The sequence below is a fragment of the Typopeltis vanoorti genome, chromosome 6 (assembly GCF_054136105.1).
Source record: "Typopeltis vanoorti isolate ZY-2024b chromosome 6, IOZ_Tvanoo_1.0, whole genome shotgun sequence".
Taxonomy (NCBI): domain Eukaryota; kingdom Metazoa; phylum Arthropoda; class Arachnida; order Uropygi; family Thelyphonidae; genus Typopeltis; species Typopeltis vanoorti.
Window position 1 is genome coordinate 116,295,803 of NC_143554.1, and position 22,257 is coordinate 116,318,059.

Genomic DNA, 22,257 nt, shown 5'->3' on the forward strand with positions numbered 1-22,257 from the left:
GCAAAGTACCAGTAACAGCATTCATTCCTGTTAAAGTAATGGTAGCGATTGGATTAGCTACAAATCACGATCTTTCGGTCTGGAGTAACTGCGCCTCTGAGTTGGATGTTTGTACTTTATGTTGCTCATTGGGCTAGCCGGTCATGTCACTTCAGTTCGAAACGCTCACAGTATCACATTTTGCTCTCCAGTCTCACTGTCCAAAATGAAACGACCGAATGTTTGTCTGTAATATGATACAGTCTCGAATGGGAAGTTCCTCACTTGTTCGTTACTATAACGCATTGTAGGTGCACATCGACTAGAAATGCAGTTACAACAATTATATAATCAATCATATATTGCAATAGCTGTTTTTTTTTTTTTTTTGAAACCCTTTTCAAATATTCATATAATATGATTATTCAGTAGCTGAAAAATAAATTGAATTTGATAACGAAGAGTATTTTAGATTACGATACTTTTTTTATTTCGAATTTAATCACGGCAATATGTTGCATAATTAAGTTCAAAATTAAATCCGAAAATATTGACCTCTATTTTAGAAATATTTTAATACAACAACAAAAAAAAAAAAGAAAAAAAAAATTCGTTGAATATCTGCTAAAAAGGACCTTCCGTAATATAAGACAGCTGATAAGAAACATCTGTTCGTTGGGAAAAAGACATTGTCGGTAGAAACAAAAAAAAATGAGTTGTAAACTGATAGATAAAACGCTTCTTGATCAAGGATTTTTAGAATCGTTTGACTATGTTTTAACCGACTGTGATGGTAGGTATTTATAAAAGAAAAAACAACAACTTAATTATATATATATATTGCATTTATGGGTAGACCGCTAGTATATATCTGTATTGGAATCGGTAGCTGAGTAATAAGCTACCAATTGTCATTTTAATTATAAACGATTAAGAATAATACATGGTTTAAGGGATGAAATCATATAATACTCATGGTATTGAACCGTTTTGTTTATTAAAATCAGGCGAGTTAATACCGAATAGAACCAACGTTTGTTTGATTATTAGTATTGCCTCTGTTTCTACTATGTTGAATTTTAGACGTTTATTGACGGTTCCGCAGATGTTTGGTATATTATAATTACATTAACTCTCCTGGAGTCAAAGACTTATCCAGGGTGAGGGAGAGAGAAGGGGGGGGGTATATACCATTACTAATTAAAATTATTATTATTATATTAACTCTCCTGGAGTCAAAGATTCATCCAGGGAGAGAGAGAGGGGGGGGCTATATACAATTAATAATTAAAAATATATAACAAATATACATTATATTACATTACAGTGTGAATAATATACATATATGCTTTGACATGCAAAATATTTGACAGAAGTATTCTCTAGAAAATTATCATTTTTGTATTCATAAAAAAATGTTAAGTGGTTGTGGTTCTATTGTTTTCTGAATTTATGCCTCAAAATGAGATATCAGACAGTTTCTCAAAATCATGACTTGAGAATTTGGATGTTTTACAAACTTTCTCCTATAATTGAAAGAATCCAAGTTCGATAGCATTTTTTCCCAAATAAAAGGGTTTCTCCTAATTCTATTTAAAACAAGCAACCATTTTCCATGCATAAACAAACAATAATTAGTACCTCAGCAAAAATATTTGGCATATTATTATATTGTAAAGCAGAAACAATTTTTTTTTTTTAATCCCACCTACAAGGTTGCAAACAGGCATTATATTATTATCGTGAGTGGGATGATGGTTAAATAATTTGCAGGGGGGGGGGCTTTCCTGCCCTGAATCCAAACATCTCTTTTCCCAGGTACTTCAGGCCTATAATAAACAGCGTTAGGGAGGGATCTCACTAGACTATGAAATTCATATATCATTTCAAGATTCAGAATATAGTTGGATTTGAATCTATTCCTTATATATGGAAAGGTGGAGATGCTATCTGTTCAGCCCACCCATTTAATATAACTTAACCTTCCAATGTAAATATAATCTTAGTTTAGCAAGATCAAAATGCCTTATCTACTTGGATACTTGCTGCATCTTTATTATATTGCATTCATATTATTAATTCAGTTTAAATTAATCTTCATATTTGTATCATGTATTTTAAACAGTATGAATGCCATATTGATTACTGTAGAACAGTAACTAGAAATATATTAACTACTGAATCAATGTTCAGTTAAAGTTAATACACATATATGGAGTGTAAATTGTTTTGTGTTAAAACAGCAATTTATTGTTTTCTTAAAAATATTTATATCTTTTAGGATTTTGTTGTTTAAAATTAACTTGTGAGAGCAAACATTTTAACAAATGTTAATTTAGACCTTTGTAAGAACAAATCCTGCTGTTGTGGAATTTTTTTATGTACATTAACTTTACACAAGAGGTTGCAAAACCAATAGTATGTCAGTGCTATGTATGGGAATGGTTAAGGAAGGAATCTATTTAAGTTTTCCTTGGAGTGCAGGTTGCAGAGTTCTTGAAAAAAGAAGACAGAGGTAGGTGGAACAAAAGAAGACTGCATATGGATGTTGACTATCAGATGCTTATGTTAACAAGCATAGAGGAAAGTGAAAGAATGCTGGAAATTAGTTCATCAGAGTAGTACCCATGAAACACCTATAGAAAAGCAAAGGCAGAAACATTATCTTTGAAAAAGCAATTGGAGTGAGTGAGAGAAAGAGAGAGAGAGCTTTGCTTCTACCTAAATATTTTTAGTGAGTTTGTGGTGCACTACCTGAAATGTGAGAATAGTATTCTAAGGTTGGACAGAGTTAGCAGTTATAGAAATGAGATGGTGTCTTGAGCAGAAAAGGGAAGGAAACCAATTTGTTTGCAGGCTGTGACAGTGATGTATTTGTCCAGAAAAGGCAAAAGGTATAAGTTAGCCTGGAAAGAGAAACCTTGTCTAAAGTTCTGGGTGCTATCAAAGATAAATGAAATGGGATGTTTCATGTGAAAGAGAGGGCATAACTGTGTTATTTGCATTGGAATTAATGATTGTGCTCATCTCATTTCACAATGGCAAGGAGATCAGTATTTAAAGTACTTGGTATGGAAGATCTCGAAGATTAGAGTGTTTGAATGTTGCAGCATGTATCGAATGAAGAAGTGGATGGAGTAAAAATTTGAGATCAGTGAGAGAAGGTTGTTTATATATAAGAGGACAAGTATGAGCAAAATGATTGAGACCTGTGGTTTGGAATAGAAAATTGGAGAGAAAACTGACCATAATATAGCATTTCACTAAGTAGGCCTTTATTCCATACCTATTAAATGCACTTGACATTTCCATAATGTGTGATGACTAGTCTTCTTCTTCTTCTTCTACATCTTCTCCCACTTAAGTGGGGTCACTGTTTGTTATGAGTCTCCTCCACACCTTCCTGTCTTGGGCTGTCACAACATCCAAGTTCTTCATCTTCAAGTCCTCTTCTACCAGCTCCCTCCATCTCTTCTTTGGCCGCCCACGCTTCCGCCTTCCTTGCACATCCATCTGCATGACCCTTCTTCCCACATATTCGTCCTCCCTCCTCATCACATGACCAAACCATCTCAACCTTGCCTCTTGTATTTTTGCTCCTAAGTTCGTAACTTTCACTGTTCCCCTGACATAGTCATTTCTCAGATGATCCTTTCTGGTCACACCGCACATCCACCTAAGCATTCTCATCTCTGCTACTTCCATCCTGCTGCTGTTATTTTTCCTCAGGGCCACAGTTTCTATAGCATATGTCATAGCTGGCCTCACTACTGTCCTATAAATTTTGCCTTTCAGATTGATTGGCACCCTCTTATCGCATAACACTCCAGCCATCTCCCTCCAGTTCCTCCAACCTGCTTGTATCCTGCATCCCACTTCCTTCTCAGCTCCTCCATCTTCTTCCACTGTTGAACCTAAGTATCTAAAGTCTCTCACCTTCCTGATGACATTTCCTTCCAGCTCCAGATCTGTCTCCTGGCCACCGCCCACTGTGCAACACATATACTCCGTCTTACTTCTGCTCAGTCTCATACCTCTCTCTCTTCCAGTACTTTTCTCCATCTTTCCAGTTTAGTTTCTGCTTCTTCTCTTGAATCTACACACAGCAAGATGTCATCTGCATACAACATTGTCCAAGGTGCATCTTCTCTCACCTCCTCTGTTACCACCTCCATCACAATATTAAACAGAAACGGACTTAATGCTGACCCTTGATGCAAGCCAACTGTTACTTGAAAACTTTCTGTCTGTCCCAAACAGGTCCGAACACTTGTCTTCACATTTCTGTACATTTCCTGCACCAACCTGACATATTTCTCCGGCACTTTCTTCTCCCTCAGACACCTCCAGACTTCTTGCCTTGGCACTCTATCATATGCTTTCTCCAGATCAATAAATACCAGATGTAGCTCCCTTTGTTTCTCTCGATATTTTTCCATCATCTGTCGTAACCCAAAGATAGCATCTGTTGTTGATCTACCAGGCATGAAGCCAAATTGTTCCTTTGTAATCTCCACCTCCTCCCTCAATCTACCATCAAGAACCCTTTCTAGGATCTTCATTGTGTGGGACATCAACTTTATTCCTCTGTAATTTTTACAGTCTTGTGCATCCCCTTTACTCTTGTAGATGGGAACAAGAGTACTCTCCCTCCATTCCTCGGGTATATTTTCCTGTTGGCAGACTTTCATGAACAGGTCCCACAGCAGGTCAATTCCCTCTTCCACTAGTAAATAAGATAAATAGTAAATTTTTACTTTTCTATTTTTCTGTAAAATTATTAATTCTTAATAATTAAACTTGAAAGATTTTTAAAGTGTCTTGACTGATTTATATAATTTTTTTAATAGGAAATTTGAATAATTATGCAGTTATTATTATACCTTGACTTTTGTGGAGTTTCAAAAATAGCATGGGAGGTCTATCCCCAAGATTGCTATCCTTATCATACCTTGCACTAAATTCCCTCAGTGGCATTGCAATTGCCACTCTGTACTAATGCATTTTTATTCATTTCATGAACTACTGTTCACTGTAGAGAATAATTCTAGCACCTTCAAACCTGATCATCATGTCTTTACACTTCCAGAGGTGGGCTGTTGTGAAGGTTAGACAAGATATTTTGCCATCTGAGATGAAATATTACCTTGAGCAATGAAATGTTTGGTGTTAGTCTTTAGGAAGATCAGCCTTGTGGATCATTTCCTATTCTGTTTTTCATGTTTTTAAGCAACATATAGTTGGCACTTTTAATAGTAATTGAATTAATGTAAACTAAGTGAGAATAATTTCCAATAACTACTTATTGGAAGTGGCTTAAAAATGTTTCATTTTTGGTCTCTGGAGCAGGATTTCTGGATTATTTAAAAAAATTAATTAAAAATTAATATATATAATAAACTATTTAAAAAATGCTCAATCTGCCCATGGTACTAACATACTATGGGTTCCCAACCTTTAGTGTTGGGAGTTGCATTAAAAAAATTAAAAAAATAAATATTATACGTGTTACTCTTTATTATATCCAACACTTTTCTGATCAACTTGTTTTTCTGTAACTTCTCCTACTTCTCTCTACCTTATAATTATGAGATTCTGTATCAATGATGAGTATGACACGATATTTGCTCTTGCTGAAAAGACTTTAATTTGAATTTCCATCCAGGATATGAGGAACATTTTATAAGAGATTTTCAAAGTGCAGGTCAGTTTAATGGTTATATACAGAGGTGACAGTGTTCTTACCTCCCAGAAATACTGGCCTCAGTTTTAATTGCTTCAGTTATAATTTCCAGCAGCACAACCTAAACTTCCTGAAGTCCTGTGGCTCATAGTGGGAGGTCCACTTTAGATGCTGCAAAGTCTATCATAGTCCACAAAGTCTGTATCCTTTGACAGTGTCTCTATACTTCCAGCTCTCCTTGCATAAAAAAAAAAAAAAACACTAATTTCTTTTACTTTGTTCCCTTGCATAAATTTTTAAAGGAATGGCCTGTCCTCTTCACCTGTGTTACTCTGTGAAAAATCTCCCCAATGTTCATCCAGTAAACACACTTCTTAATAGCTTAAATCTCCCATTTATGTTAGCACTCCATCTTCTATTTACAAAATTATACCTTTTTTATTCTGTTCTCAAAAACCAGTGTTCCACAGTCCTGATTAAGCTGTGTATTCTTTCTAAAACTTCATTCCCTTCAAATCCTGTTGAACAGAGCCTACTGCAGTATTCCATTCCATATATAGTCTAATCAGGACCTTATGTAATAGAACTGCCATGTCCTTCTCACTGTTGCACCGAGCTGTCTTCACCAATCTTTGTAATGTGCCTCTTGAACTTCAGATCTCTAAATCAAATCTCTTCACATCCCTTGCTGCCCCAGCCTGGTTGGCCGAGTGGTTTGCATATCCACTCTCCAACCAACAGGTCACAGGTTCAAATCCTGCTGCAGGCATGGATGTTTGTGATTGTCTTGCCTTGTGTATTGCTATAACCTTTGATATGGTACAGTATGACCTTTGCTGTCTTTGTGCCATTAAAACCATAAATCATCATCACATCCCTCATCCTCTAGAGGAGGAGACAAGAAATTATAGTTCCGCTAATAGAGTATATATAGCCTTCCATCCATGGATCATATAACTCAGAACAAAACAACTCCACTTATTTGTCCCTTTCCATCTTATTCAAATCCTCCTGAAGAGCTACTACATCAGCACGGTTACTAATAACTCCTTTATGTTCATATTCTTCATAAACTTCATATCGCCAAAAAACAACAATCTCACTGTAGTCCATGACAATGTTGTTGATATAAAGGTTGAATAGTAATGGTCCTAGTTTGGTATCCTGCAGAATTCCACATATAATCTTCCTTCCTTCTCTTTCATACTACTCCATAATCCTCCCTCCCAGATACAATTCATTGATATCTCTCAGGTATCCAGTTGCAAATTCAATCTGTTAACCTGATATCTAAACCCATTTATTGCTGTCTAATATCAGTTTATCATCGGCAATCTTTCAGGTGCTTTGCAAAATTCAGAAAAATTGCATTATATTCATTTCCCTGTTGACCACTCTTTCTGCTCTATTATAAATGATCAAATTACTGAAACAATTGTGTGTCCCATCCTTAACATATCCCTGCTAATCTCCATATATAATATTATCTTAATCTGTTTAAATCTGTATTTATTTTTATGTAAACACTACCCATAAATTTTTAAACCTGTAAACTTCTTTTTTTTAGTAATATGGTTGGCCTAAGGGTTCTCTAACTCTACACCAAACATGGAACTTTTACAAACTGCGTCTGGCCTCCAGTAAGCAGAGTAGTGGGTACACACTTGGTGACAAAGTCATCTCCTACCTAAGATACAAATCCCTACCATTATCATCAAACTCTTGATGTGTACTCTCAAAGGAGCATACTATGATAGTACAACATGAAAAGTTGATGCTATTACTGACCTCCTATCAACAGTTTTCTGCCAAATTAGTCTGTTATCTGACAAGACTCCACTATTCTCCGATCTCATATTTTGGTCTTCTAAGGCACTTCTAACTACATCAGTACTCCTAGATGTTGATCTTTCTCTGGGTCTTTTTTCATAGCATCTTGGCATCAAACACCTGTTTTGCTAGTCTTTACCATTCTGTTTAAGTGACTTTACCAGTTGAGATTAGCTCTGCTCACATTTGTGAATGCTAGCACTGTAAAGTTCTTTCCTATCTTCATTTTTAATGATTCTGCCATTGTTGCTATCTGATTTCCCCCGTTTTTCCTCAAAACTTGGTTTGAATACTTTCTTGTATACAGTTCGTTTAGCATTTTGACTGTTCTTACTAATTTTTTTTAAATTTTAACCAAATAGCTATGAGCTGGTTTATAGTTCATCTCCGTTTTAATACCACTTTTATGCAACAACACTGTCCTACCTGCAGTTCTTTAGGTTTTCTTTCCAGTTGCAAGGCTTTCATTAAGTGGCCATGTTGGTTCTTTACACATTTTCTGATAGCACATGATGACACTCATCTAGCCCCACAACTTTGACATCCTGAGTACTTCATATTCTAAATAAGTCTGTTTCATTCATTTCCAGTACTTTACTTCTTTATCTCTTTAGGAATACCATTTAGGAATGTTACCTATTGGTAACCTATCTGTCTGTTCCATGTAGTAGTCATTCATTTGCATTAATTTATTCTTTGGCCATCTTTGTGTGAAAGGAACTCCTTGGAATTTTCTTTGGATTGTAATGCTAATCTACTCCTAATTTCTCCTTCCTCATTGTACTGACTGCTTTCTTAGTGCAAACTAAATATACCCAACATCTGTTCTCTTCCTTTCTCATGTAAGTTGTGTATGAGCTGTGTTTAGCCAGTCAGGCTAAGAAAATTCCATGGAATTTTTTAACATGGCATAGAAGAAAGAAGAAGAAAAAAAGTAGACAGGTAACTGCTGTGAGGATATAGTTGAATTATATAATGAGTAGTTCAGAATTGTTGTATCAGAAATCTGTTGACATGCGAGGGTTGTTAATTGAAGGGTCATTGTTTTGAAGGTCACATAAATGGTAGATTACTGTATTTTATTCTCATGAGTGTGATGTCATGCAAAGCTTGAGTGAAGGAGGGACTAGTGTTGCGTAAGCAAGGGAAAGTAAATAACTCAATGTCAGTAATATGATAGAACTTGAGCCTGGTTGGCTGAGTGGTTAGTGTATCCACTCTACAGCCAAAAGGCTACAGGTTCGAATCCTTCCATGGGCAGGGATGTTTGCGATTGTCTGTGAAAATTCTAGTGGTGGTGATGGTGGTCGGCATTGGTGTAGTTGCGGTTCGTTGTAGTTGGTGAATTGAGTGGTGGAGATGGAGGGTTGTAGACTAGGTGCCCTCCCTCGATGAGCCTTTGGACTCCCTGGAGATGTCACATAATAGTAATAAATGTTTCAAGAAGTTAACAGCTGCATTTACATGCTTGTTTTACAGCAGCCTTGCAATGAAAAGCCAAAGCACTGCAAGGAGGAGTAAAACTGTTCCACTTCACAAATGGATGCTGAGGCTTCAAATTAAAGGCTAGCCTGTGTATCTGGAGTTGTGATAAAGTGATGGAATAGTTGATGGGAGCTAGGATCCAGAATTGAGTTGATAACATTAGTAGTGATGCTGTTGCTCCTTGATGTTTCTAATTTACAATATCATCACTTACAGTTGGTTGGGTCAACTGCAGCAGGGCAGAAATTTCCTGAACTGAGTTGTTGCAAAGGTGGCATCCTATAATAGTTCCACATCAAAAGTTATTGAACTTTTCAGTGTAGTCCATTTTACCGTTAACATTTGGCTTCAAAGATTGCAAGACAGTGTGCTTACTTTTTATACCTGTATGAGCCATGGTTGTGATGTATATAGTTGTATCTACTACTATGAAGGGGTGTTCAGATATTTTTAATTAGTGTACAATGTAATGGCTACCTCTCATGCCCTGAATGATCTCTCTCTCTCAGATCCCCTACCCAAAACATTGAGCAGCTTAGAAATTGTGTTTGTTTTTGCAGAACAAGACTTAACATTTCCTGTTTCTGGTCAATTTTTGCAGGTGTATTGTGGACAGGGAATGAAGCAATTTCAGGATCTCCTGAAACATTAAATGCTTTAAGAGATATGGTAAGTTAATTTACTTATTTGGGCCTTATTTAAAGCACGATTCAGCAGCCTCTGATATTCAGCTGGTTTCTGTTTGTAAATAATTGAATTTAATTTGCACTAAGAACAATATGTAGTCATGAAACTTTATGTAAATTTAACTTTCTTAACCTTAGAAAAATATTTTACATTTGAGATTCTTGGATGTGTGAAGATATCAAACTTTTTTTTACTTTAAATATAAAGTATAAAGTAAAAATATAATGGTTAACTATTACATGGTGGTCAGTTATCATCATGACCTACTAGCTAATGACCTTCAGCAAAATGTACCCTAAGCAAAGTATCATATAATAAGTTGAGCATTATCCCAAGGTATTTCTTTTCCTCATTAAGCCACAATGTGTATGATTTTTAATGACTAAGCTCCACTAGACAAATGGAGCTTAGTCTAGTGGAGTCTAGTTTCTTATACTCGGGTATTTCATACCTGAGTATAAGAAAAAGTCAGGTGGTAATTTGTTATATCTATACACAAATGCCAGGAGCATCAGGAACAAAGAGGATTGAGTTTGTTCCTTTATTAATACATTGTGGCCTAAGATTGTTGGCATTAGTGAAACCTGGCTATCAGAATCAAATGTTGTAACTGGGATCAAGTGTAAAGGGTGGCAGAAGAGATAAGAGAGGAAGTGCAAGTACTACTAATGATATCAGATGACTTAAGTCCAGTTAGGTTAGAATGCATGAAAGCAATAATGGTAATAATATCCCATGTAGCAGTGAATTTGATGCTATCTGGTGTGAAGTGTAGGCTAACAAGATGAAATATAGGTAAGATGAAATATAGATATTGCTACAGACCTGGCAGTTCAGGTCTGTAGCAATACTTATATTGCCTGTTGCAGGGGACAATGAAATGCATTGCCAAATTGCCCTGATGGTGTGAAAGAAGGAAATTGAGGTCAAAGAGTTAGATTTGTTCACGGCATCCGAATGGGACTCTGTTAAGAATATGACTATTTTACCACCAGTTGCTGACAGTGATCATGCTGTACTTTTCTGGGAGATAGCTAATTATATTGATGATCCAATTAGGACAGGTTACATGCTAAACTACAAAGCTGGAAATTATGACCCACTTAGGACTATATTATCTTTGGTCCCATGGTATCAATTACTTTCAAAGATTACTGCATAGTAATCTTTGAAAATGTGCTTAAATGAGGAAGTATCTTAATGTATCTGTAGAGTTTGAAGAATAAATAGGGTGGGAGTCAAATGGATGTGCAACCTTATTAAGCGAGATATCCATAAGATGATGATCTTGTGGAAGGAATATTGTGAGAATAAGAGTGAGAGTAATTATGAAATATATAAAGCACAGGCCAGAAAAATAATGAGTATTGAGTGGAAAACTAAATCGAAGTAAGGCTATGTAGGCTAACATGCAATCCAAAAGAATTTTATTGTTATGCTTCAAGTAAAAGAAAGAATGAATGTGGAAGAATAACTTTACTGAATGCAGATTGTACTCTAGTGTCATAAACTAATGAGATTGTTCAATAACTGCTCAACTAGGTGCAGGTATCATGCTGGAGGTTTAATGAGTATGCAACATGGTGTACAGTGCTACTACTATGTTGAATGAAGAATTAGAAGTGCATGAAATTGAGGTTGAAGAGCTTTTGAATAACCTGGATAAGAATTTTGCAATAGGGATAGATGGAATATCAGCATATATGCTAAAGGCATGTCCAGCCAAATTGTCTAGGCCTTAGAAATATTTGTATAACTTGAATCTCAGCTCAGGAAAGATATCACAGGAATGGAAAAAATATGATAGTTCTGTTGTACAAGAATGGATCTAATATCAAGCTGTCAGTATCTCTGGTGTAGTGGTGAAGATTTTAGAGAGGTTTGTAAGAATTCTCATACAGAAATAGGTCAACAGACAAGCTATACTCTGCAAGAAACAGCATGGGTTTACTAAATGAAAATCATGTTTTAGCAATTTGCTCATATGTTACGGCTGAGTTGAATAAACAGAATGGATATACAATGATGCTGTTGGATTTTGCTAAGGCATTTGATAGGATACCACACGAAAGGCTGTTGCGTAAATTGGAAAATATGAGTTTTGAATATAAACTCTTGATTTGGATAAGTGGAAGGTTGATAGATGGGTATCAGAAAGTGGTATACGGTGGGTGTATATCTGCGAAATTTAATGTGACCAGTGGTGTACTCCAGGGTTTAGTCTATACATTAATGACATCAGGAAAGATCTAACAGATGTTCAATTATTTGCTGATGATGTTAAGGTGAACAGAGCAATCAGGGATGCTCTTGATATCCAGCACTTACCGAATGTTTGAATAGTCTGGAAATTTAGGCAAATAAAAATGACTATCATTTTAATGTTAGTAAGTTAGTTATGCATTTTGGTGTGCTAGGATTTCCAATGACATATTATATTAGCATGGTAATGCTACAAGAAACTAATGAGGCCAGTTATCTTGGCATAATGGTAGATAGGAATTTGAAGTTCATAGGTCACATAGCAAAAATGCAAATACAGGGTGATCATGATTAATGTATCCCTTTTTAAGGCCTAGTGATCCAAATGCTGTGAAACTGAAGGAATATGTTGTGTGCCACCTAGTGATCCAAATGCTGTGAAACTGAAGGAATATGTTGTGTGCCATGTGGAAGCGATATTGGAGGGAAAAAAAAAGGTAGTTTCAAAATTCACCACCAGGGATGCTATATGATGGATGTACTGAATGAAGACGTAATTTTTTTCTGTGTGTGTGTGTGTGTGTGTGTGTGTGTGTGTGTGTGTGTGTGTGTGTGTGTGTGTGTGTCAAGAGGAGAAAAGTGACAAGTGTAAATGACACATTTTTATTCACTTCCATTATGCATTCATGGGCTGTACTTCAATGTGCTGCCCTTCCTGGTATGCCACAAACTGCATCCTTTGCATAGTGTTTCCAAACAGAATTCAGCTAGTCGGGACTGATATACAAATACTGTGGTATACTGTTTCAACACTGCCAATATATCGTGATGATCCTATAAACCCTGCCTTTGGGAGTTATTGTTCACAAATTTCATCACCTGTTTTCATGTTGACAACGCTTTGGAAGGTGGAGTATGAAGAGAGATTGAAGGAATGTATTTGCACAGCTTCATGAATAGGAGGAGATTGAGATATGATTGAGACATAAGTTGGTCAGAGTTGGTACCACATTAATATGGAAGAAATTTTTCACAGAATGGTGCGTGTGTGGGGGGGGTAGAACAAGAAGCAATCCTTGGAAACTGTATAAGGAGGGTGTGAACAAAGAGTGAGGAATGGGTTTTTTGTCATGGAGAGTTGCTAGTGGAATGCATTGTGTTGTGAATGTCGATGCATTGAATTACTTTAAGGCATGGTTTGATGAGCTTTGTGTGTGATAGTGTGTGCTTCCTGCAATGCATATTTGATTCCATGGAGGTCTGATATTAATAATGTCATTCTTTACAAGTGGTATAGTCACAGACCATTCAAGATGAAGGCTGCATTTGAATCTCATACCATGGCAAGTTTTATAAAAGTAGTGAGCTTCTCTAGGTTTTTTTTTTTCCCCCTTACACATAGAGGCTGAAATTTAAACAGATGTGTAGTTTGGGCTGAAGTGGATATCCTTCATTATGTCATTATGATTGTGATGACATAATGAAGGATATACACTTATGTCATCATTACCTCACAGAGGATGAGAACAATGCAAGCACTATTGAGTGCAGTAAGAAGAACAATGGGACATTGTTCCCTTTGGGTGGAAACACCTGCATTTGATTGTCATCGTGACAAGAGGAATCTTTATATTCACTTTTTCAATTAAAGGTGAGCTAGCTGATCTCATTCAGTGATGGCAGGGTTTTCTCCTGGAAACTCATAATTTTCATTTCACATAGAGGCAATCATCCATAAGAACACATGTCATTTACAGACAAAAAGTACTGTTATCAGTGGTGGTTATGAGCAGTAAATGATGTTGCATGTTAGTCTTGTTGTCTGTACTTGGGTTGTATGTAGTTGGAGGATAAAGTAGGAGAGACAGTAAGCTGGGAGCCCTCCCACGATGAGTACTCAGACTCCTTGGAGGTCGCATAATAATAATATTATTATTATTATAATTATTAATAATAATGATATATTATTATTATTACTATTATTACCCTAAGATCTCACAGAGCCAGACTCATCTAGGAGGTCCCTTTGTCATACACACAGCTCATCATACCGTGTCTTAAACATATTCAATTTCTCTGCAGACACCATGCTCTTAGGCAGGGCATTCCAATCATTCACAACTCTGTTTGCAAAAAACCAAAAAACCTGCTTCTTGATCACACCCTCCTTATAAACTTCCAGGGATGACCTCTTGTTCTCCTCTCATCTCCCACTGTTTTATGAAAAACCTCTTCGACATTGACCCTATAACAACCTCCTTACCAAATGTGTATGTCTCTATCACATCGTCCCTTCTTCCTCCTATCTGCTAGACTCTGTAAATTGCATCTTCTCAATCTTTCCTCATGTTGAACATTCCAGAGATCAGAAACTACCTTAGTTGCTTCTGGACCCTTTCCAACATCTCTACATCCTTTTGAAAACCAGGTGACCAAATTTGTACACAGTAGACCATGTATGTCCTAATCAGAGCTTTATGCAATGGAACAAGAATCTCCTTACTTTTACAAGTCAGTGTCTTCCACATCATTTCCAGAATTTGTTGTGTTGTCTTCACAATTTTGGCAATGTGTCCTCTAAATTTCAGATCCTTATCCACCAACACCCCAAGATTTCTTATTTCCTCCACCTCCAACAATATATCTCCACCAAGCATAAATTCTACATCCCAGCTTTATATTCTACATGCTGTGGCCTGGTTGGCCTAGTGGTTAGTGTATCCTCTCTCCAGCCAAAAGGTTGCGGGTTCGAATCCCACCACGAGCATGGATGTTTGTGATTGTCTGTGAAAATACTAGTGGTGGTGGTCAGTGGTAGATGCCGTTGATGTAGATGATGAAGGTAGTTGCGGTTGGTGGAGTGGTGGAGATGGAGAGTTGAAGAGTAGGTGCCCTCCCTCGATGAGTCTTTGGATTCCCTGGAGGTGTTATGTAATAATAATAATAATAAGAATAATCTTTATTTCCCAAATTTTAAAACCTTACATTTTGCAACATTGAACTCGCATCCCCATTTCCATGCCCATTCACTCAATTTATTCAAGTCTTCTTGTAAGGCCACAACATCTGCTCTACTCTCATAGTTTTATCATTTGCAAATACTAAATATACCAATCCAAATCTTCCTGATTATCATTAAACAGCAATAGCCCTAAAACAGACCCCTGAGACACACGACTAGTGACTTTCCTATCTAAATTATACATATTTGGTCATAGAATACTTAAAAATGAGACTTTTTGTGGTTATGAGACCATAGGTACTTTAAAGTACCTATAGTCTTCTAACCACAAAAAGTCTTGTTTTTAAGTATTTTATGATAAAAAGTACCTATGGTCTCATAACCACAAAAAGTCTCATCGTTCCTATCTGTTGGCTATCTGATACCTATCATATAACCAATCTCCAATCTAATGCACTAGTCTAATATCCAACCCCATTTGCTCTTCATGCTCTTCTTTCTTCTTCGCTCTTCAACTTATGTGGTAATCTATCAAAGCCTTTGTAAAATCTAAGTATGCCACTGTGTATCCATCTCCTTTCCTCCAATGAAGCTGTCATCACCTTATTGTAATAAGTTAGTAGATTACTGAAACATGACCATCCTCTAGCAAATCCATGCTGCCCATCAAAGATAATACCATTGTTTCAACCCAATTCTAGATATTCTGGTGAGATCACCAGCCTCTCCAACACTTTAACCACAACAAGTGACAACACAGATAGGCCTATAATTTGATGCTTGAGTTCTGTCACCTCCCTTATTAAGCGGCACAATCTTGCCTACTTTCCACTCCTTTGGAACTTAACCTGGTGCAAGGCTCATATTAAAGAAATATCTCAAGGAAGATGCCAAATCCCTGGCACATTCCTTCAAAATATGTGGTGATATATTATCAAGTCCCACAGCCTTATTAACATAAAGATTGCTCAAATCCCCATATACCTTGCTTACAATCACTCTCCTCCTCATCATCACTTACTCTGTCTCCATGATATCACATTCACAAGAATGAAAGACCTTTATGAACTGCTCATTAAATATCTCAACTATATCTTCTGCAGCAGTTGTTCTTGTACCATTTTCTCCAATCATCCTTCCATAATTATAATTTTTTTTTTTTCTTTGTTACATATTGAAAGAACTCTCTAGGATTCTGTTTGGCTTCATTAGCTAACTGCTGCTCATACTTCACTTTTGCTACTTTGGAATCCAGTTGGACATTGCTTCTACTAGATAGTTCTTGAATATCACCCAAGGTTCACTGATCCTCCTTTCCAGCCAACTCCTCATTACATGCTGCACTGCAAACTTTTTTTTGAACTCATAATCACCAGCCTTTACTTCCACATATACCTTTCCTCACAGAGGGCCTCACACTGCTGGCAACCACCCAGGTAATCAATTTATGGTCACTCTCACCAACTGGAGGGTGATTTGACACTTCATTTATAATAACATCCTCTGATGAGATGATTAAATCTAAAACCCTCAATCCTTGTGTGCCCTCTGTTATATACTGCCTGAGGTAGTTGTCCCTCAAAACTATAACAGGTCTATAACAACATCTAAGTATTTCATTCTATTCACGTCTGTCTTACACCTACTGCCTCAAAACCACTGGCACTGTTTCACTCTTATATGGATATAACTCTTTCTCTATCATCAATCGCACTCCCCCTCCCTTTTAACCCTATCTTCACGAAACACGTCATACCCTTCCATCTCTATTCCTGTCAGGATGTCATCCTCATCCAACCATGTCTCACTTATTCTAACAATTCTTGGGTGAACAGACTCAATTAATGCCACATTTCATTTGCCTTGTTTCTTACACTTCTGGCATTTGTTTACAAACATAACAGCACATTCCTAGATCTATAGCAAGTTTTGCTGATACCACTCATTAGATGTGACTTCTCAATACTTGAGCCATTTCTTTTTCTCCTTATTCTTCTTAGAACCTTCTTCAAATTCAACTATTTTTCCTTGATCCCAGGTCATCCCCTTCCTTTTTGTCTGCACACACATTTATCCTCTTGGAGCATCAACCTTTCTCATGCTGTTTTCTCCTGTCCACCCTGAGGCCCCTCCCCTTATTGTTCTGTTTGTCTTGCACACTTGTTCTCTCTCATTCTCCATACACCCCTTCTTCATTCATAACCATCACTTCAGTTTCTCCTTTCTTATTCTCTTTCTCTTTCACATCACTTCTTACTTGATCAGATTCATTCTCTGCACTCATTTCTCTACCTTCCAGCAGTCTCTCCAAATGACTCGCACCAAAACCATTCAAATGCAGTCCATTACTCTTATACAGTTCAATTTGTCCTTCAAACTTATTCCACACATTAACAAACTGCACTCCTCGCATATTTCCGTTAAACATATCGTTCACAATCTTCGCTCTCTGCCTCTTCATCACTCTCATACCTGAGAAATTCAAATCACACTTTTATCTTTCTCAACAACCTCCTGATATCCAATCTTATGTTCCTTGTTTTCAGTAAGTAATTTGTCCCTATTACTCTTGCCAACTCTTTTGCTCACTTATGCCTCATCCAATGCCTCAATCACTCTATTCATTTTACCTCCAGGAAAACAAATCGTGTGCATCTTCTCGTTTATGACAAATCTAATGATTGTATCCCCATACAACGCCACTCACAGGTCTATCGTTACCTCTTTCAAACGTATCTTCGTTTTCATCATTTTCACTCTTCCATACATATCTCGAATTCTCTTAATTTCACTCCGCATCCATTTCGTCTCTTGCCTCATCTTAACTAACTCAGCTTTCAAATCTTGTCACAATTTTGTTCTCATGCACCCTCTCAATTTTATCCAGTCATACACACTTGTTTGCTGTCAGTGCTGCTTGCCACCTTATCTTTAATTGCACTCTTTTTTTTCAACTTCTGCTGCATTCGTATCACTTTTGTCTTTCTCACCATCAATTGTTAAGTTCATCAGATCACTTGTTCGCTTTTTCGAAACTGTTTTACCATTTTTTCACTGCATTTTTATACTGTCCCTTTTTTTCTATTAGATGAGCCATTCATCCTCCTCCTTTGTATCATTCTTGCTACTAACACTTTCAGTTACCAATTTACCACTCATCAAGTGGTAACAAATTGGTAACTGATTGGTAATCTAATTCAGATCACACTTCGCACCCACCCTCCTTCCATCTGCCTTAAATATCCATAATTTATCTACATAATTAAACAAATACATATAGCACACCTCATATTTCATGAAATGACTAAAATCAAAATTAAATTCTTGCATAGACAAAGCTGGTGCCATCTTTCTTTCGCTGGTTACAATACTAAGCTCTAAGTTTAACAGTTTCATAAACTTAAACTAACAAGCCATACACTAGAAACACTGCAAGCAGGCCTGGCTGGTGGTGTGTGCAAAGTATGCAATATATACAGACGCCATAGAAGAAAAGGCACCTAAAAGATGTCAAAAAATATGAGATAAGAGTTTAAATGAGCAACGAATGGTACAGAATGGTACATATAATTATGAATGTACGTCGTCTTCTGTTCGGGCCCCTTCAGATCTTCCTTGAAACGAACAAATAAATTCTGAAATTGTATCCTGGACCCGATTATATCACTGTAATTTTTGATTAAAATTTACAAAAATAAACCTAAAATAGTTCTTTATTTTTTGATGTATCATAAATCAACTTATGATTAATTGTTGAGTTCTGTGTAAAAAAAAAATTGTATAAGCAGGACTAATCCGTAGGTAACATTATACTGTAAAGCGGTTTTCATTTGTTTTTCATTTCCTGTTCGTTTTATTCACACTTTATTCAAAAAAAACTTTTTTGGAAAGGCGCTGAACATTAATCGCACACACACAAGAAAAATACTAGGCGCTGGCACTGACTGCAAGCGCACAACTTTTACAGCAACTCTTACTCATAAACACACACTTATTTACAATTAATTATGCCAAAAAATGGATCTGAAACAGGAGCCTTCTTTACACAAACATTAGTGAGTAATCTATGGCCTTTATCAGTAATGACTGGTAGGGTAATCAGTTGAAGATATAGTAACTGGAGAAACTTTTTATAAAGCTCTTATGTTTGATAGTAGTCTTTGTCCAGCAAAAAAAAACAAAAAAAAAAAAAAAATCATAAATGCAGCCTTTAAACCAGCGTATTCTGCATACAGCACACAAAATTCATCCTGGCATGCATGTTACATTTCACTGATTATACAGTTCCAAGGAAACACAATTACATCTAACACAAAGCTCACAATGAGGTAGTCTTAAGCATTAGATCATTACTTCCTTACTCTTATGTATTTGTAAGCAACAATTGATTTTTAACTCAACTTTATTAAGTCTTGTTAGCCATAAGCCCTAATAACTAAAGGAAAGAAATAAAAAGTTATTAATTCAGGATGTTTAAGCAGTTATTTGAAAAGATTCTAAAATTATAATTTAATGAAATAGACTATCTCAGCAACATACTGCAGGAGTTGCCAAATGTTATTACATGCTTCTTAACTTTATTATACTTGTTGATTTTCTGTTGTCAATGAAATATGTATATTCTAATATAAGTTTTCTTTAATATTTTTCAATAATGAGAACAAAATGAACTTCATTATCAAGGAGGGTAAAGACAGAAATTGTTGTGGGAAGGAAGGGAGTTTGGATGGTGCATCACTGACCACTGTTAGGACAAGGGTGGAATGACAGATATCGAGATACATATAGCTTAGAGGTAAGTTATTATGCTTATTTACAAATGCAAGACGTATTAGAAATAAGGGGGAAAGCACACTTTGTCCAAAAATTGTGAGATGTGGTTGACTGTGGATGATTTACTAACAGGAATAGAATATTAAAGATTAAGGATGTATTATTTACTGGAAAGGAAAAAGGGAAGGGATTAAGATATTATTAATGATAGCAGAACAGTAATTACCTCAAAGTTAATGGAAAGTGGCAAGTAGTGAGAGTACTTTTAAAGATGTTTTGGTGTCAAGACAAACTGAGCCTAGTAACTAGTAGGGGTTATTCTGTAAGCCTGAGAATGTAGAAGACTAACCTAATCCTGTAACCTTGATTAGTGAGTAGTTATTATGGGAAGTTTAATATGGAAATATAAATTGGAAGCACAAAGTAGTAATGAAAATAAGGAAAGGGTACTCGGATTGCTGATGGATCATTGTAATATTTGATAGAGTAATGATTCTGGTGATGAGAATTGCTGTGTTATTTATGATAACACTTACTGTTATGTGTAAAACCAATGCCACAGTTAGAAAAAGTTTTTTATGGTGGTGGTGGTGGTGGGAGTGTAATTACTGAATATTCAGGAATACGTGTGTAGAGGCTTAAGTGCTGTGAGGACATCATGTTGGAGGCTTAATGGATTTTTTACAACACTCAAAAAGAATTAAAATAGACTTTAATACTTCCTATATTTCGTCCTAGTCACTAGGACATCTACGGGGATTACAAAAAAATTAATGTAACATATGCACAAATAACAAACAATACTAAGCCCAACCACGTGGGTGACACTAAAGTCCTATCTAGGTAGAGCGCCCTCTAAGGGCAGTAGTAGGTGGCCTGGAATGTAAGGTGGAACAACAAAATCTACAAGCAGATAGAGGGAACTGCCATGGGTTCCCCCCTCTCACCCCCCCTTGCCAATTTCTATATGGAAGATTTCGAAAAACGAGCCATAGACTCAGCCCCACTCAAACCTTCTATCTGGCTAAGATATGTAGATGATGTGTTCTCTATTTGGCCTCATGGCCCAGACACGTTAGACTCCTTCCTCAGTCATCTCAATAGTCTACATCCAAGAATCCAGTTCACTATGGAAAAGGAAAAGAACAATTGTTTACCCTTCCTAGACACCTTAGTCACACACCTGCCTAATGATACACTTACCTTCACCGTATACAGAAACCCCCCCCCCCCCACACACAGGCAGATACATTCACAAACTCTCCCACCACCACCCCTCTCAACAATATGGCATTATTAAAACTCTTACCAAGAGAGCCCACAATCTTTGTTCCAGTGGAACCGCCCTCACTAATGAGCTTAACCACATACACAGCACTTTCCTCTCCAATGGCTACAGCGATCACAGTATCAAAAAATAATCAACTCCTCCCCCATTCCCCTTCCTTCTCGTCAACAAGATTTTAAAAATACCATCACCATACCCTACATCCGTGGCACATCTGAAAAAATAGCCAAGATACTAAAACAATACAATCTACACACAGCATATAAGCCCCACTGCAAACTGGCTACCCTTATCCGTTCTACGAAAGATCAGCTCCCTCCTCTCTCTCTGCCTGGAGTTTACAAAGTACCCTGTTCCTGTAAGCTGGCATACTTTGGACAGACAGGCAGATCAGCATCCATCCGTCTAGAGGAACACAAGTCTTACATCTTCAAACACAACTATGGCCATTCAGGCTTGGCTGACCATGTTTTGGACACCACCCACAGAGTATCATGGAAGAAAACCACCATGCTCCACCACAGCAAATTCAAGAAAGAGAGACTTTTCTTAGAAGCAGCAGCAGCTCTCAAAAACCAACCAAATCTCAATAAATATGGTTGCATTAAGCTTCCGAAGATTTGGGAAACACTCATCACCAGAGTTCCCACCTTACATTCCAGGCCACCTACTACTGCCCTTAGAGGGCGCTCTACCTAGATAGGACTTTAGTGTCACCCACGTGGTTGGGCTTAGTATTGTTTGTTATTTGTGCATATGTTACATTAATTTTTTTGTAATCCCCGTAGATGTCCTAGTGACTAGGACGAAATATAGGAAGTATTAAAGTCTATTTTAATTCTTTTTGAGTGTTGTAAAAAATCCATTAAGCCTCCAACATGAATATTCAGGAAGTTTAGCAGTATTTAAATGAATTTTAGATTTTTTTAAATATGCTTTATTTTATTATTTTTTTTAAATAAAATGTGAGGTTTTGAATGAGTGGCACTACAAAGTGCTTCTATGCTGATTATGTAAATGATAGTCAAAAATTTGGAGCATGCAAATTTTTTTTTTTTTTTTTTTGAAATTTATCAGCTTGCAAATTAGGAAAATTAAAGATGAAAGAATCAGGTGTGTCAAGTATTTCTTGGGTTAGATGTTAATAAGGCTGTGGAAATGGATGACATATCACCATGTAATTTTAAAGAATGTGCGAAAGAGTTAACCATGCCCTTGGCCTGGTTATTTAATGAAAGTTTTGAAGTGAGGAAGGTTTCTAAGGAATGGAAAGAAGGCAAAATAATACCTCTCCACAAGCATGGTTTGAGAACAGAAGTTGCCAATTATAGACCGGCCTGTATATCTGCAGTTGTGATCAAAGTGTTG

General features: G+C 36.6%; 1 protein-coding gene across 1 annotated transcript in view; it reads left to right on the plus strand.

Annotated features, from left to right (window-relative positions):
* The first annotated feature begins 652 nt into the window (after positions 1-652).
* LOC150105845 (phosphoglycolate phosphatase-like) overlaps positions 653-22,257 on the plus strand; it is an 88,452-nt gene continuing 66,847 nt past the window's right edge. The window contains exons 1-2 of the mRNA XM_090393619.1: positions 653-772; positions 9,579-9,646. Coding sequence (XP_090249745.1) covers positions 691-772; positions 9,579-9,646 — 150 coding nt within the window. The 5' untranslated portion in view covers positions 653-690. The remainder of the gene's footprint in view (positions 773-9,578; positions 9,647-22,257) is intronic.